This window comes from Ostrea edulis, chromosome 4 (assembly GCF_947568905.1).
Source record: "Ostrea edulis chromosome 4, xbOstEdul1.1, whole genome shotgun sequence".
In the NCBI taxonomy this organism is placed as follows: Eukaryota; Metazoa; Mollusca; class Bivalvia; order Ostreida; family Ostreidae; genus Ostrea; species Ostrea edulis.
This window is the reverse complement of record NC_079167.1, coordinates 14,750,945-14,767,857: the sequence shown is the minus strand read 5'-3', so window position 1 is coordinate 14,767,857 and position 16,913 is coordinate 14,750,945. Positions and strand designations below refer to the sequence as shown.

The following is a 16,913-nucleotide window of genomic DNA, read 5'->3' as shown; positions in this document are numbered from 1 at the left end:
AATAAGATATATCTAAATAAAAGAGATATCTCTTTACATTAGAGAGATATCTCTTGGTTGTATAGATATCTCTGTAAGTTAGATATATATCTTTTTACACTAGATATATCTTTAACCAAGAGATATCTCTTTAACTAAAAAAGATATTTTTAAACAAGAGATATCTCTTTATGCTTGGGGATATCTTTCTCTTTGAGAGATATCTCTTAAAGCTAGAGAGATATCGCTGAAAGAGAAAACGATATCTCTAGTGTAAAGAGATATCTCAATGTAAAAAGAGATATCTCCTTTAGAGAGATATCTCTTTAAATTTTCAAAAAGAGATATCTCTTTAGATTTTATCCCCGGTGATCATAATGACTTCTCTCTGTTGCATTGCCATTGATATGATGTATCCCTATTTTTAACCAATCAAAATACTTCTAGTGCACAAATCACAGGCACTTGTTTCTGTAAATAACTTACGACCTCTGTATACTTAGAGGTCGTAAGTTATTTACAGAAACAAGTGCCTGTGGCAGAAAAGGTTGAAGAAGTGGTTGGGGTAACATTTTCAAGTTGCCGAGAGGCTAAATGCAGTCTAGCTTACATATTTTATCACTTTATGGTCTTTGTTTTTTGTTACCTATTTACACTTCACATGCGGTAAACGCAAAATCTTCACCCGGAATTGCAGCCATTATGGTAAGATTTGCTTTGGCGGGCTTCTGGTTTAGGGCATCTTCGCTAGCCAAAGGTTTTATGGGGAGCGGAGTGGACCGAAAATGGGTTTAGGGAGAATTCCTTAAGTATTCAAACTAATAAAAAAAATATTGGAAAGAGATATCTCTTTCTCTTTGAGAGATATCTCTTTTTCAATGATTAAAGAGATATCTCATATACTTTAAGAGATATCTCTCTAGGAATTCTTAGAGAGAGATCTCTTTAAATGATGGATATCTCTCTCAAAGTAAAAGAGATTTCTCTCAGAGTAAAAGAGATATATCTCAAAGTAAAAGATATATCTCTTAAAGCATAGGAGATATCTATGTGAAAGTGAAAGATATCTCTCTAAGTGTAAGAGATATCTCTATAAGTAAAAGAAGACTAATCTCTCAAAGTGAAAGAGATATATCTTTTTTAGAGAGATATCTCTTAGAATTAAGAGATATCTATGAGATTTAAAGAGATATCTTATTTTTCGAATAAATAGTGAAGGGGCTTGCCATATATATCTCTCTTATTGAAAATCTTAAATTTCATTGAATTCCATTCCATTTTGAATACAGGTGTGTGAGACGTCACCGGTGCCGGTGGAAGAGCTTCAAATTTTGACCTTTGCTTAGTACTGAAGTTCATTGAGTTGCATATATCTGACAGATAATGTGTGCACCGTTTCACACCTGCGCGTGAATTTCAATCCGACGATGAATTTCCAGTGAGAAATACATGTAGATGTCGCTCGCAACTACCCTTTTTTTTCTTTTTCTTTTTTTTGATAATTTGTTTTTGCACCGATAATTCTCTGTAATGTGTGGATTCCCTGTCTATCTCAATTCCTCGTTCGATTTAAACAATCGTTTCACGCTTTTTATAAGCTTTAGAGATTGGCCCTCTACCAGTTTAATAATATAGATCTCTATAATATTACTCTTTCTTCCTCGCAGTAGTTTGCTACTACAACATTTAACACAAAAATGGGGTCTGAGTAACTTGAATTGAAGGGGACTACATGTATATTTTCAGGTGAATTAACAGCGTAGTAAATTATCACTTTATTCCCTCTTTTTAAAAAAAAATTGAAAGTCCATATGTGACCTGACTTGTCTCCAGTAAATGAAACACACAGTAAGAAAGGTTTTTCAAAACTAAACTTAAAGTTGTAACCGATCGTAAAATTGATGATATTTTGAATTTATTATCCCTTTTATGGTCATTTTAGATATACCACCCTTGATTTTTTTCATAACAAATTTTTTTTCTTTCTTATATGATCTGGTACCCCTACTTTATTTTATGTCATTGCGATGTACGAGTACTTTATTACAAGTGTTTAATACTGTATGAAAAATCCCAATAATGCAGGTGATAAACGTATGGTAGAAATATCAAATCAATGTACAAAAATCTAAAATCATTAGAAGAAATTCGGTCTACTTTATATCTTATTGAAGTTGCCAGCGGGGATTAGTTCTGCTTTGCAAACTTGAATTTATGCTGTGGACAGCATTTGTAACAAGCATTTCAAGCCGAGGTCCTGTGGTATGAAAAGTTTGTGACCTTGGATTAACCTTGACACAATTAAATACGAGAATCTTTCTGTATTCCAAAAGAATGCATATATTCTATACTGTTTGGATGAAAATTATAGATAACAAACAGAGATTAATCATATAACTCTTATAACAATACAAAATTAAGAGAAGGACAAACACGGACCCCTGGCTATACCAGAGGTGGGATCAGGTGCCTAGGAGGAGTAAACATCCCCTGTTAACCGGTCACGCCCGCCATTAGTCCTATATCTTGATCAGGCAAACGGAGCAATCTGTAGTCAAAATTAGTATGTAAAGAACGACCTAACAATTGGTATGAAACACGCCAGACAGCATTTCACCCAATTATAGATTGTATTGGCAAACTAGATCGTTATAACTACTATAAAATTTGCGAAATGCTGACTTTAAACGAGACTGTTGGAACCCCTGCACCATCAACTTGTTTGTCAGTAGGCTGCTTCGATTTAAAAACTGACCATAAACAGAACAAGCTCTTGCGTATCGAATCAGTTGAGGGATATAAACACCATATGCAGGTGACATTGGAATATTGCTACATAAATATGGGAAGTTGACGATAGAGAAGCTGAAATCATCCCGTTTGTTATAAAGTTGAGTTGTTAGTTTGCCGTTAATATCTACTTTCAATAAAATATCTAAGTATGAAGCAGAAGTGGACGACTCTATGGTGTCTTCTATTTCGAGTTCACTGGGATATATCAAATCGACATGTGAATGAAAATTATTATTGTTAATGGATAATACGTCCTCGATATATCTAAATGTCGAATTGAAGACCACAGCAAGAGATTTTTTCTTCTCACGTAGAAGTTTTTGAATAAATTCTGCTTCATAGGAATATAAAAACAGGTCAACTAACAAAGGAGCACAATTCGTCCCCATTGGGGAAGACTTGATCACCAAAGACCACGAAGATATTGTCAATGAGGAACTCCAGCATATTTTTTATTCCAACTTCAGAGTACTTATGTATGGAATCAGAGTTGCGTTTAACAAAGTACTTTTTTGAATGACTGATCACTAGATAGGAATATTTCTGTTTTCCATTTTTATTGAAGAAGCAGCTGTCTGTGATGTCAAAAAGTCTAGTCTTTAATTCATCGTGAGGAATGGTCATGTAAAGTGTTGAAATGTCATACGTTTTGATGTTGTTGATTTGAGAAAAGCTTTGCAGCTGAATCAGATAGATATCCTCAATTCATTTAGAGAAGGCAGTCTAACTGAATTGCAAAATATCTAGATAAGTAGAATTCATTTTAATACACTTAGAATGCGTACTAATTCAAAAGTGTCGATTAAAACACGGTAGCTGTCTCTTATTTTTCCTAATGTTGGTCACAAAAGCCCTCTCCCCCCCCCCTTTTTTTTTTTTTTTTTACATCCGCCGAAAAGTATCTTCTGCTGAAGAGTTCGTTAATTCATTTATAAAGGTATCAATACTTTAAATGCCGAATTGATGATCTCCAAAAACGAGAGCGTAATGTAGTAATGCGCACAATTAATTAAATTGAAGACAACAATACATATTAATTTTACATTCATCAAACCTTCGATAAAAACACGCGACCTTTCACGCTGACATAAAAAGCCGTTACTGTATTAGATGAATACCAAGCTGAACCACAGAATATAAAAAAAGGAATGAATGTCTAGTTTGTTTGAATTGTGGAAACATGGAAAGCCGAATGTGTAAATTAAACCATGTCTCTTTCATATTTATATCCTCCATAACACAAAATAGACACATATTCCTTGATGTAGTGGTGCAAAGGGAAGCTAGTTTGGTGATTTTAACATTTCCCCACAAAATCAAATTATTCAAATAAAATAAGTGGGTCTCCTCCTCAAATACCCCCCCCCCCCTCAACTGATTCTTGTCCTGTAGCGAAATTTCTATCAATTTTGTTCACTCCCTCCGCCATACACATTTCTCCCTCCATACAAACACTCTAAAAATGAATGACGTCGGTTGTCTTTTAAGTTGTGCATCTTTAATTGTTCTTTACAAGGAAGTAGACCGCCTTAAGCGTTTAATGATTGATGTTTTTCTCCTTAGTCCCTTATGATTAACATTTCCACATTTCAGTTTGAACTTTCTGTCACTGTTTCTGTTTAGGTAGACATGGACGGCAAGCTTCTGTTGTGTGTGACCATCGTGGTACAGTGTTTGAGTGTCTCCGCTGGAATTCAGAAAGAAGTCATAGTTCCCGGCGATGGTGAGTTGAAAACAGACTTCATAAGACCATAATAGTTGTATCTCAAAAAAGGTATGATCAGAAGGGTTTATGTACATGCCATGTTGTATGCTATGTACATGTTTGTCATCTACCTCTCTTTCTAGGAAAAACCTATCCACAAGACAAATGGACAGTGATGGTTCACCACACAGGTACATGAACATTAAAACGAAGCAGTTTCTAATCATAAAAGAAAAGATATCTAGATTAACGAAATCGTGCAGATAGTTTTGATATCACTTGTGAGTCATTGTAAAGTCGCTTCACGTTTCATATTTTGAAAAAAGAGAGATAATTTTACATGATTTAACATTTTACAGAAATGTTAGAGGATGGCACCGTGATCGATAGTTCCAGGGGGAGAAAACCAATGTTCTTCGTAGTCGGCGATGCCATACCAGGTAAATGAATTGGATTTCAATAGAAATTCACCTGAAATTAATATTGACATGATTTAATTATTCGGATGAACAATTCTACTGCGCCTTAAAATAAAGACAATAAAACTTATCACCTTTATATATCTGTTAATTTTGACAGCATTAAACGAAGGCGTGAAAAATGTGAGTACTTTTTATACGTATGTATTTGCATTTCCAATGTGTTTGCTTTTGATATCTTTAAAAATTATATATAATGATAGCCATTTCCTCGTGAATGCAATCCCGTGGGGACTCGGGTTAGAATAGGTCCTCAGTACCCCTTGCTTGTCGTAAGAGGCGACTAAATGGGGCGGTCCTTCGGATGAGACCGTAAAAACCGAGGCCCCGTGTCACAGCAGGTGTGGCACGATAAAGATCCCTCCCTGCTCAATGGCCGTAAGCGCCGAGCATATAGGCCTAAATTTTGCAGCCCTTCACCGGCATTGGTGACGTCTTCATATGAGTGAAATATTCTCGAGCGGGACGTTAAACAATATTCAATCAATCACTGGAGTTGTGAACAATGCGCGTATGAATTTCGATAAATATAGTTCGTTTATTTTGACGGCAATGATAGTAACGTAAATATTGAAAACGAATTTCAGTTTTGGAAATACATGAGGGTGTGAACTGCAACGCTACACGCCGGTGTAACATTAGTTTGTGACCCCGTTGAAAAACAATCCAAAGGGGTCATTTTTCAACGGATTTTTGATAAATTTTCTTTAACGTTGAAAATTGACCCAGACCATTAATCAACTACTCTCCCAAGTGTGACATTTTGACTATTGTTAAAAAGATTATTTCAGGCGCATGGGGTCAAATTTCATCACTGAAAAATGACCCTCAATAAGTCCTCAATGTACAAAATGTTTTTGTACAGTCCACATCTTGGACAAGTGGTGGGGTCATATTTCAACATTGAAAAATAACCCCAAATATACACAATATTTCTTTGCAATCCATATTTCAGTCAGGTAATAGGGGGGGGGGGGGGGGGGGGCATATTTCAACATTTAAAAATAACCCCAAATACAAAATGTTTCTCAAATACAGTGATCCCCAGACGTACGTGTCGCTTGACCGGCGACACAAAAACGATCAATTTTAATGACTTATTTGGCAATGCGCAGTCGAATTAAAAACAACTAGAGTCCATGTTCTACGGTTTTTACAAATTTGCATGAACAGAAACTGAATAAATTTGCTATTATAAAAGGCATCGTAAAATCTAAATGAAGTGTTAACGATAATTAAGATTATGTACATTAAACAAATATTGATTTACGTTTTTGTAAAAAAAAAAAAAAAAAAAAAAAAATACTCCCCGGGATGTATGTAAGATGTAGAAGCAACCCGTTATGTGTTTCGAGTTATTAATTCGATTATAAGTAGATTCATAAACAGAAAAAATATTTTGGTTTCAATACGCAACAGCTGCAAATCTCTCTCTCTCTCGCTCTCCCCCCCCCCCCTCTCTCTCTCTCACACATGGTTATGTATGTATATAATGTCACATTTAAGTAGCCGTTAAAAATGACCCCATTACTAATAAAAGTTTAACGTTGATCACTTTTCAACGATCAAAATACACTATATGACGTTAAATTTGATTGGAGTCAATTCTTAACTTAGGAAATAACCACAGGAGTCGTTTTTCATCGGTATCACTATTTAATGTTACACTGGCATACTTTACATGAAGTATGCTGGGGTGAAGCCGTCGCACTTCATACCCTCATGTACATGTACATGTATTTTAAAAAAGTCTTCAAATATTGAATCCAAGGGCAATAACTCTGTTTTTATTTCTTTATTACATGCAAGTCCGTTCATTATGCGATATATTTCCTTTATTTTTCATAGACATTTTGTATAATTTGTGAGGAGAGAATTTCGAGAAATTGTTATTATATCGCCATAACCAGTTTTTATGAAATTTTGATAACACTAAGGAAAATTGCGATTTTCTGACGTTGATGTATGATTCTGTTTATGTATGTCTCGCATCTTAAAAAGTGTGATGACCTATATATTTTATTTGATTATTTGTTAGTTTTAACTCTAAGAAATGGAAATAAATACATTTTTTATACTTTCATCAGATAAAACTGCGAGTATGGAGCTACCTCAATTAAACGAGCGTTCAAGGACAGCTAGAGTCTTACATGATTCCACAACCACTCAGTCAATTCTTACAAATGATCAAATCATTCCAAACTATGATATTTTATGATAATCATGTTTACAGATAAACACGGGCACAAACAGGACCGAAAATACACCTTCCTCGCCGGATGTGATTAATACACGATATATCTATATACCGGCTATGTTACATAAATATTCATTGGTTGATTGGATGCCCAAATTGAATGTTGCTAACATTGCGTAATGGTTCTTAGCCAAAAATATCATGATCGATTATGGAATGTTCTGGACTGCACATGCTGGGTCACCACGAAAAAGTGGGTATACAATTTGGACCTCGGTCATATGTTAACATATTGAGCCGAACCAAACCGAACTCAGCGATTACAACACAACATAACACGACACAACACGAAGTGTTCAAGTTTGCCAAAGTCGCGAAAAATGGATCTCATCTAAAAACGAAATCAACAACAAAGAAAATAAAAGCAAAATATAAAAACAAGCTAAGCAGATAAAATATTGCTGCATAGTATTCTTTTGCAATTTTATTTTTTTTTTTAAATAATTTGATTTTTTTAATGCGCTGTACATGTCTTTATGAACATTTGTATACTCCATTTTATGCAGATGAGTAAAGGAGAGATTTGTCAGTTAACAGTGACACCCGACTTGGCATACGGAGAGAAGGGCAAGCCTGGACTATATCCTTTAATGTATATAGTTTATATAACGATACTTCCTGCAGGTGCTCGAAAACTTAAGATAAATTTTACCTATCTCTATATCTTTCTTTCTATTATATATATACTGAATATAAATATTCTAAAAAAGTAAAGAAACTAGTCGATTATATCTATATCTATCTATCCCGAAGAAGTAAAGAGTATACTCAATCGGCTTTGTAATATTTTTATCATACTAATTTTATAATGAAAACGCTTGTAGGTGAATTCTTCAGTATAAACAAAACGAGTTCTCGAAAACCATTTCCTTGACAGTTAATACGATTCCTCCAAACACTAATGTTGTTTTTGAACTGCACCTAGTAGACACGTGGAATAAACCTCTCTACATTTCTATGGAGGACGTAGTTGTTGCCCATGACAAAAAGGCTAACTAGGATTTCTTGGAGTTCATTCCAAGTCGTATACACATACATGTACGCTTACACTGTATGAAAGATGTACGAAAATTTTTTGTCCAACACTTACAGTAATAAAAAAATATCTAACAAAAAAAACCTCTTGTTGCTCAATAATTTAGGTGATGTGGTTATCGCGTTGTACTAAGTATTTACTAGTTTTATGTTCATAGCTCTTATATTTGATTTTCTAAACGGTTCAACGTGTAACACAAAAATGTTGTTGTCGATATGTTACCTAAAACATAGGAAGGAGAAGACGGCCACGCAAGGTGTTAAGCGACTATCAAACAGCTACAAGACACGACAGTTTGGCATTTTCATGGCGATATGTATGTTTTATGTTTTGCCGGACTGTAATGTAAATTATTTTATCCATTTTACTATTGTTCCATTTGATTATCACACACAGTCCCGTGTTCTATTGATAATCATGGGGAAGGTCTGTATCCCTGTAGGACTCCCTGAAACTATCCTTTACGGTATAAAAATGTTATTTCTGTCTGCAACGTCAAAGAACTATCTTGTTTCCTTTCTAATTGTACTGCAATGTACGAAAACATTATCCTAGTATAAAAATACACTGTAGTTAAATGCATTCTTGCACTTAAGGCCCATGAAATCATTTACATCCCTTCCGCTTAGATGCATAATGACACAAATTGCATTCATGGGTGTAATTATTAATCATGTTCTTCCTCGAACCCTTGAAGTTGCCGCGTCAGTGCTGATCTTGTCATCATATCATTGTCAGTCTCGAAAAGACGGTCGTAGGGTTGTTATCACGATAATTCGTTAAATTATATGTATACGGTCTACAACTTTATTAACAGAGAGAACACACGTCGAAGAGGTTGATACGCATTTTGTTTTTATTTGGAGTCCGTCATTAGTCAGCTGAGGTCAGATTAGTGACATTAAGTCTGTCTCTTGTCCATTTGTGTCTCTCTGACCATCTTATTTATTATTTACACGTGGGTGTATTGCTTGATCCGACTCGGGACATTTTTTACTATTTGTGTAAATATGGAAGTAACTTTGGTGCCTTTTTTTGTGATACTTCTATTGGGATATAGCGAAAGCCGCGTTGAAATTCGAACAACCAAAGTTGGAGACGGTAAGATTTACAAAACATTTACCTTCTGTTAATCATGTTATTCATATACATGTACTAATATCAAATATCTATTATTTGATTAACATTACAGTGATTGCTCGTGCCTTAAAATTTTCAAACGGCAATACATAAGAACATGTGTTTATGCCAACTGTTACACAGTGCAAGCTCAGTAAAACAATGTAGAGATATATGTTTTCAGTGTGTTGCCTCTTAGTTCGAGTTTCTACCTTTTTACACTAAATTAGCAGAGGAACAGTTAATAAAGATATTGCACTAATGAAAAATCGACAGTAGAAACTGTTATTCCTTTTCTGTTGGATCTTTTAAATAGTATTAATTTGAATTATATATTCTTCTTTTCATTTACGTGACACTTACCATTATAAATCAGTCATCGCCTGCAATATTTTGTTCTCTCTCTAATGTTCGAATACCACTGTGAGATTGTGTATTGGTATGCTGTCTGTCGACGAGCACGTATCCTACAATCTCAGACTGTGATGAAATTTGAGACGAACAATGACAACATGAAGATCCATATATACATTTTCTACATTATGAAATCGTACGGTCAAAGAAATGACTCCTGAGCATTTATCAAAATCCTTGTCAGGAAAAAAAAGAGCCTTTATATTCAGCAGACTGTCTCACTGACCCTTCCTTATTACTTGATCTTAGGTTACACGGCTAATCATTTTCAAGATATGTCATCTTCTTTTAAATAGTGTTTCCTTTTATTAGCTCTGATTTCTTTCCATATTTCATTTCTGAATATGTAGATAATGGTTCCACATGCATGTAATTTTTGTGCATTGTGTTGACCATAATATAAGCTTCAATAGCTTTTCAATAAAACACGATCGTCCGGTTGAGCAATATACAGAAGGACACAGATCCAGCTGGAATCGAGACAGTGTTACTTGATTATATATTTTTAACAATTTACTAGGATCCCGCCGTTTTGCGTGAGGCCTGTTAGAATCACTCTGTCCGTATGTCAGCATATTCTATGACATTCGACCGATAACTTAAGTTTCCTTGAGAAGATTTCACAAAACACATGTTACTTGGATTAGGCAGAGAAAGACTCCTTTCGATTTTCAGACTTATCGGCTTTATCTTTACAGAGTTATGGGACTTAACATGTTTTAATATCAATGAGATAACTTGCGATTACTTGAGAACATTTTCATAGAATTTAAAGAAAATGTTCGAGTTATAACGACCATAAAATTTGCAAAATGCTGACTTTAAAGGAGACTGTTGAAACCCCTGCACCATCAACTTGTTTGTCAGTGGCCTGCCTCGATTTAAAAACTGATCATAATAACAACTCTCTCTCTCTCTCTCTCTCTCTCTCTCTCTCAGTCTGTCCGTCCGTCCGTCAAGCAATTTCTAATGGAAGATTTTCAAATTAGAGAGGTATATATGGAGCGCCAAATTCACATAAACTCAAATAATTGAATATATCTTGAATCATTTGAAGATATCATCAATTCATTTGGTGCGCACAACAATCCAATTAAGGAAGTCAGCTCCTTTGCTTTTGAGCACAACTGTACAGGATGCTATCACTTTGTATGTACTGCATGTTTCAACACTGACCCCATTGGTCCAAACCTGTTATACCTTAAGCATATCCAGTTAAAAATGTTTGTGTTAATTCAAATTTTGAAAGGGTTTGGCAGGGACTACATTTTTGGCGGAAGGATTTTTCAATCAAGAGGTTCTAAATCTGCATGATTTTACAGCTTCTGTATATTTTTCCAAACATAACCCGACATTTTGTACAAAAATTCAGTATTTGGGCCAATTATTAAACAATGCAAAGTTCCATCTTAAACTTTGTAAATTATGTGCAAATTTGGAAATTGACATTACTGCTAATATGTTCTTTTTTTCGTATATTAAGTGCAAACATGTCATTATTTATTTCCAGTCTACTAGCATTACACTTTTTTATATATGTACTTTTAGAAGACATGATTATGTATTCATATCTAGTGATCAGTCATCCAAAAAATTACTTTGTTAAACACCACTCTGATTCCACGCACAAGTACTCTGAAGTTGAAATTAAAAAATATGCTGGTGTTCCTCATTGACAATACCTTCGTAGTCTTTGGTGATCAGGTCTTCCAATAGTCTGTTGGAATTCCCATGAGCACAAATTGTGCTCCTTTGTTAACTGACCTGTTTTTGAATTTATTCAAAGTCTTCTACGTGATAAGAAATAATATCTTGCTGTGGCCTTCAGTTTGACATTTAGATATATATATCGACGACGTACTATCTATTAACAATAATTTTCATTCATATGTCGATTCGATGTGTCCATGAAAGGTGAAGATTGATCAATCTCATAACTGCAATAAGCAATACAAAATAGAGAGTTGGGCAAACACGGACCCCTGGATATGTGCTAGAGGTGGGATCCATGTAAACTCGAAATAAAAGACACTACAGAGTCGTCCACTTCTGCTTCATTCTTAGATATTTCATTGAAAATAAATATTAACGGCAAACTAGCATCTCAGTTTTATAATAAACGTAGTGATTTCAACTTCTCCATAGTCAACTTCCCATATCTGTGTAGCAATATTCCAATATCACCTGTATGGTGTTTATATCTCTCAACTGATTCGATACGCATGAGATTGTTCTGCGTAAACAATCTAGTTTGCCAATACAACCTTTTGTATAAATTTCGAATAAATTTTAAGTACAAATATATCAAGTTGAAAACACTGTAGCTCAATAACAAGCCCTATGACCCCGGTTTTTGGGGTTGTTTTTTTTATCTTGTAATTCTTCTTCAAGGTAGAAATAAAAAATCCACTTCCCAAAACTAAATTGCAATACTACAAAACTCGGGTGCGAACCTCTTTAAAGATCTCTTCATATAAATGATCTCTTTAAATTATTACGCGCATAAATTGAATTGATTGATAACATTAGTTATTCTGCTAAATTGATGAGCATTATGATTGAGTTGTTGCACTCTTCAATGAATTTATGATATCAATAATTGAATCATTGCTCTCTTCAATTGAATGGTAGCGCGCATCAGTACAATTAATGCGCACAATAATTGAATTATATTGCTCTCTTCAATTGAATCAATGATATCATTAATTGAATTGATGCGCGCAATTATTCTTTTAGAGAGAGCAACTACATAAACTAACAAAATTGTATATAATTAAGAAATAAAGAACGCGTTTTCGTGCATGTTGCAGGATAACCTACGAGGTCAAAAAATGTTGCTTTGAAATATGCATGTTGACCTTTATATTTCTAACAACATTTCGAGATCGAGGAGTTTATCATTTTTCTCATTATCAGTTATTACGTATGAAGGTGTATCATAAAATAATGACCGCGGTATTCCTTTGATCTTTGCAATAACGGTGATAGAATTAGAGATACCTTCAATTCAAATCATCTACAATTGAATTAATGATCTCTTTAATTGAACTGTTGTTCTTCTTTAAAGAATTGATGCGCGCATTTTAGAATTCCTTATGCTAAATCGTTGTAAATAGATAAAGGTATTGTCAATTGCAACAAAGAGATCATCAAATAATTTATACCGAAATCAAATTTTGCGAGCAATAATTCCACCACATGGATACGCTCATCAATTGAATTGATGAGAGCAATAAGTAAATGGATGCGCAGATTAAATCAATTATTGCTCTCATCTATTGAATTAATGCGCGCATCAAATCAGTTGTTGCCCTTATCCATTAAAACTGATGCGTGCACAATAAATGAATTTATGATATTTTCAAATAATCAAAGATATCTTCAATTGTTTGAGTTTTTGTTTACTTGGCGCCCCATACCGAGGAAGACCTTATTCAGATTCATCGCGGGTCTTTTGTGACTTGTCAGTCTTGAACTCTTTCAAAGGTTCTCAAACGGTATTCAAGCCTCATTCATACTAGAGAAAAACTTATTTTGTTCAAAATGTTGGTGTTTTTAAAACTATCAATGTTTATCAAACATCAAAAACTGCATTTTTAAAATTCACACTACATGTTATCCAATTTGAAACGATGATCTCTCTCTCTCTCTCTCTCTCTCTCTCGTTGCAATCACAATATAAACTTATTCTTGTTTCCAGATAAAACGATACCTCGAGATGGAAATACTGTTTCTGTGCACTATACAGGTAAGTACTGAATGTACTGGATGTACTGAACATGCAGAATAACTTATGTATTTGATTGACAGATTGCTTATATTAGTAGTTTTTAACTTATTTGACAATATTTCAGCTTGGCATTTACAGGTACAATTTATATAAAAGACTTCTGTTGGATACTTTTTTTTATATTTTCAAAACATAGACCCGCGAAATGTTTAATATAATCATATTCCCCGCATACAACATTTGAATTCATATAACTTATAGGAATATGCATGCTAGTACATGGATAAGCGCACAAAATGTCTTTAGAGGTCAATGAATTTACATTTGTAGGAATTTTTGTGATTTTACACATGTTTTATATTTGTTAATGAATAGGACGGCTGACCGATTCACGGATATTTGACACGTCACGTGGCCGCTCTCCGTTTGAATTCGTCGTTGGACAAGGGACAGTCATTAATGGTATTATATACGTTGTATTGTTTCCCATGTAGATTTGTTCAGATAACGCAAGGTTCACTATACGTCCTGTCTTACCCTATTAAGTATACTTTGAATGATAACGTATGTTAAACCGAATTGTCTTTACCTTTAAGTTTATTTTCAGGATGGGATGTAATGGTTCGATACGTAAGTACATGTATATTATACAGGTATTCATACTCGTGGAGAAATATCAGGAATTTGGTAAAAAATACTGCTATACCAAACATTAAACATCTGCTATCTTCATCTTTCAAAATCAACCTTACTTTACTATAGGAAAAAAAATGTGTCACTCGATCATATATATGTTATATTATATATATATACACTTCCATTCCAGATGAGTAAAGGACAGAAGGCTCGAGTCATTATAACATACGATGATGCGTACGGAGACACGGGGATACCCCAATCATATCCTTTGGTTGTTGAAATGTATTACTAAATAGAGCAAGGTATTTAACCTTGCAATCTCTTTGCAGAGGCAAACACATTCAGGATTATCCTGATCATACGTTATTAATTACGAATTAACATAAGAAATAGCCCCCGCGAAAGCAAAATAGTGCATGTATTAGAGATATGGTATCAAATACTAAATGACATCAAATTTCCCCATGCAATCCTCCATATAATACTGGTAGTGTGCTTCAAGTTCAAACGAACGGTACATGCAATTCAATCCCTGTGTCCATTTCCTGGAGACAAGACAGTCACCTTGGGCTTCCATTTTGGGCAAGGTTAAATCATTTGGCGAAGCATCTCAAAGTTTGTAGGGGCAAAGACATTCTGGTACTTCATAACAATCTGAAGTTACTATTCAGCACAATATAAGAGTTCTGGCCCAAACTTCCGCCAGAGTTCGTTTGCTCACAAAAAATTTCCATTCTATAGAGTCAGTACATAATACAACTCTTAGAACATTTACTTGTTTAAGCAATCATCTATGTTATTATCGTTTTCAAAGCAATACTTTAATACCCCGCCGTCTAAATGCAGCCAAAATTCTTTCAATTTCTTATAGTTTCCTTAACCTTTGTCACAAATCCACCCATTCCACCTTTTGCCACTCTGATATTTGATGTGGAAATAGTTGATGTGAAGCAAGGAAATTCTCCAAATCAAATGAATCCTGTCATACAGAATACCATAGCTACCAATCAGCAACTACAGGGCAACATTCAAACTGGGCAGAATGGCATATCTAGACAGATGGGTACCCAACCTGGGCAAACAGCCTTAAATCTAAATGCCCAGGCTAACGGAATAATTGGACAGACAAACGCAGCAGGAGGACTTGCAACAGCCAATGGAGTACAGACCGGAATGGTTGGCGCATTACCAGGGACGCGGTTTGGCGCTCAGTCTGTGAATCCATCAAATCAACAACAGGCTCCACAATTTAACCAAGCCAGTTTAATACAACAGCTAAACGCAGCAGCGACTGCAGCAGGAATGCAGCAACAGCCTCAGCAATTCATTGCGCAACCTGGCTCGCAGACATTCAACGCATTGAATGTTTTACAGTCACAGCAACAACTTCTTGCAGCACAAACACCTCAGCAGTTTGCTTCACACGCAGTTCTCAAACAGCAACCACAGTTTGCACAATCAGCGGGTATTCAACAGCAGCAGGTAGCATCTCAGCAAGTCGGAGCAAATGGTGGTCAGCCCCGAAGAATCGGTTTACCTGCATCAAATACGAACTTTGCTTCACCCGTCGCACAGAGTGGTTTGGGTACCGGTTTGGCGGCCGGGAACACCCAATTAATGACAACATCCGGATAGCACTTTGTACAGCAACATTTATTAGTTGTTTGTCGACACAACTTTATTTTGAAAAAAAAAATATATTTTTTGCAATAAAATTGGTTTATCTGTGAGATGGTTGCAAGATTTCATAGTACCGTGATAATTGTGGGCGGGGGTGGGGGGGGGGGGCGGACAGAGTAACTGGGTTGGGAAGAATATTGGAAGAAAGAGGAGGTGTTGAAGAGAGGAAGAAAAGGTGGGGGCTGAGGTGAACCCCCTGTCCACACCCTGGATTCCTAATAATCGTTATGTCACTAGTAAACAGTTGGGGGGTTTTTCTCTCCGTTTTTCAATGTACAACATATTATTTTCTTTGTATACAAGGTGCAGTTATTCATTTTGGAATTATCTTTGCCATTAGATTACAGATAATCTGTGATTTAGGGTAAAGGTCGTAGTAAGTTATCAAGATCATACAGTATAGTAATGGGTGAGTGAATAATCATATCAATATTGCGTCATAGGCGCCATCAACTCCGATTTGTGAAAATAAAGGTTTCGTTTTGCCTGCTGCTATGGAAAATAACAGATAAATCAATTTCAAGAAATAAAGATCGCGTTTTCGTGTATGTTGCGGAATAATCTCCGAGGTCGAGAAATGTTGTTTTAAATTCTACTACATCAAAGGAATGCCGCGGTCATTATTCAACGATATACCTTCATACGTAATAACTGATTATGAGAAAATTAAAACACGTCTCGCTTGCACTTCCTGTTTTGCTAATACAACAATAAAGTTGATAACTCATAATTCAATTTTATAATCATGAAAATTAATCACTATATGTTGCAAAACAAATTTATGAATGACTGAAGAACATTTGCCACTCTTTGCATTTCGAGATAGATACACATGTAAACAAGCTTGTCGATGCACAAATAAGCTAGCCCTCTTCCACGTATGAACTGTTTATTCAAAGCAGTTGATTTAATCCGTCAACATCAAACTAAATACTTGAATTTCTTTTTTAAATTCTATCTAGTATGCCCTACCATCTCACCCTTTTCACCAGTAAAAACATGTAGACCTACAACTGTAGTCCGTTTCGGAAACTGTCATGACGTCACGGTGACCTAATTCGTAGCTGTAAGGGTAGGCGATA

General features: G+C 35.1%; 2 protein-coding genes across 2 annotated transcripts; both read left to right on the top strand.

Moving 5' to 3' along the window:
- The first annotated feature begins 4,325 nt into the window (after positions 1-4,325).
- Positions 4,326-8,344, top strand: LOC125670739 (peptidyl-prolyl cis-trans isomerase FKBP1A-like). Its single transcript, XM_048906092.2, has 6 exons — positions 4,326-4,495; positions 4,621-4,668; positions 4,837-4,917; positions 5,057-5,079; positions 7,720-7,793; positions 8,098-8,344. The coding sequence occupies exons 1-6, from the start codon at positions 4,402-4,404 to the stop codon at positions 8,210-8,212; spliced, it is 435 nt and encodes a 144-aa protein (XP_048762049.2). The 5' UTR covers positions 4,326-4,401; the 3' UTR covers positions 8,213-8,344.
- A 716-nt stretch (positions 8,345-9,060) lies between these two features.
- Positions 9,061-15,863, top strand: LOC125670742 (uncharacterized). The gene is made up of 6 exons (XM_048906095.2): positions 9,061-9,350; positions 13,483-13,530; positions 13,888-13,974; positions 14,120-14,142; positions 14,339-14,412; positions 15,042-15,863. Exons 1-6 carry the CDS (start codon positions 9,260-9,262, stop codon positions 15,784-15,786), a joined length of 1,068 nt encoding a protein of 355 aa, XP_048762052.1. The 5' UTR covers positions 9,061-9,259; the 3' UTR covers positions 15,787-15,863.
- The last annotated feature ends 1,050 nt before the right edge of the window (positions 15,864-16,913 follow it).

Bases quoted from the DNA above. Each gene is read 5' to 3' on its own strand.
- LOC125670742 (XM_048906095.2), top strand. From the start codon at position 9,260: ATGGAAGTAACTTTGGTGCCTTTTTTTGTGATACTTCTATTGGGATAT. The intron at 9,351-13,482 runs GTAAGATTTACA...TCTTGTTTCCAG, and splicing joins AACAACCAAAGTTGGAGACG to ATAAAACGATACCTCGAGAT. The intron at 14,413-15,041 runs ATATCCTTTGGT...AACCTTTGTCAC, and splicing joins GACACGGGGATACCCCAATC to AAATCCACCCATTCCACCTT.
- LOC125670739 (XM_048906092.2), top strand. From the start codon at position 4,402: ATGGACGGCAAGCTTCTGTTGTGTGTGACCATCGTGGTACAGTGTTTG. The intron at 4,496-4,620 runs GTGAGTTGAAAA...CTCTCTTTCTAG, and splicing joins AGTCATAGTTCCCGGCGATG to GAAAAACCTATCCACAAGAC. The intron at 7,794-8,097 runs ATATCCTTTAAT...GACAGTTAATAC, and splicing joins GAGAAGGGCAAGCCTGGACT to GATTCCTCCAAACACTAATG.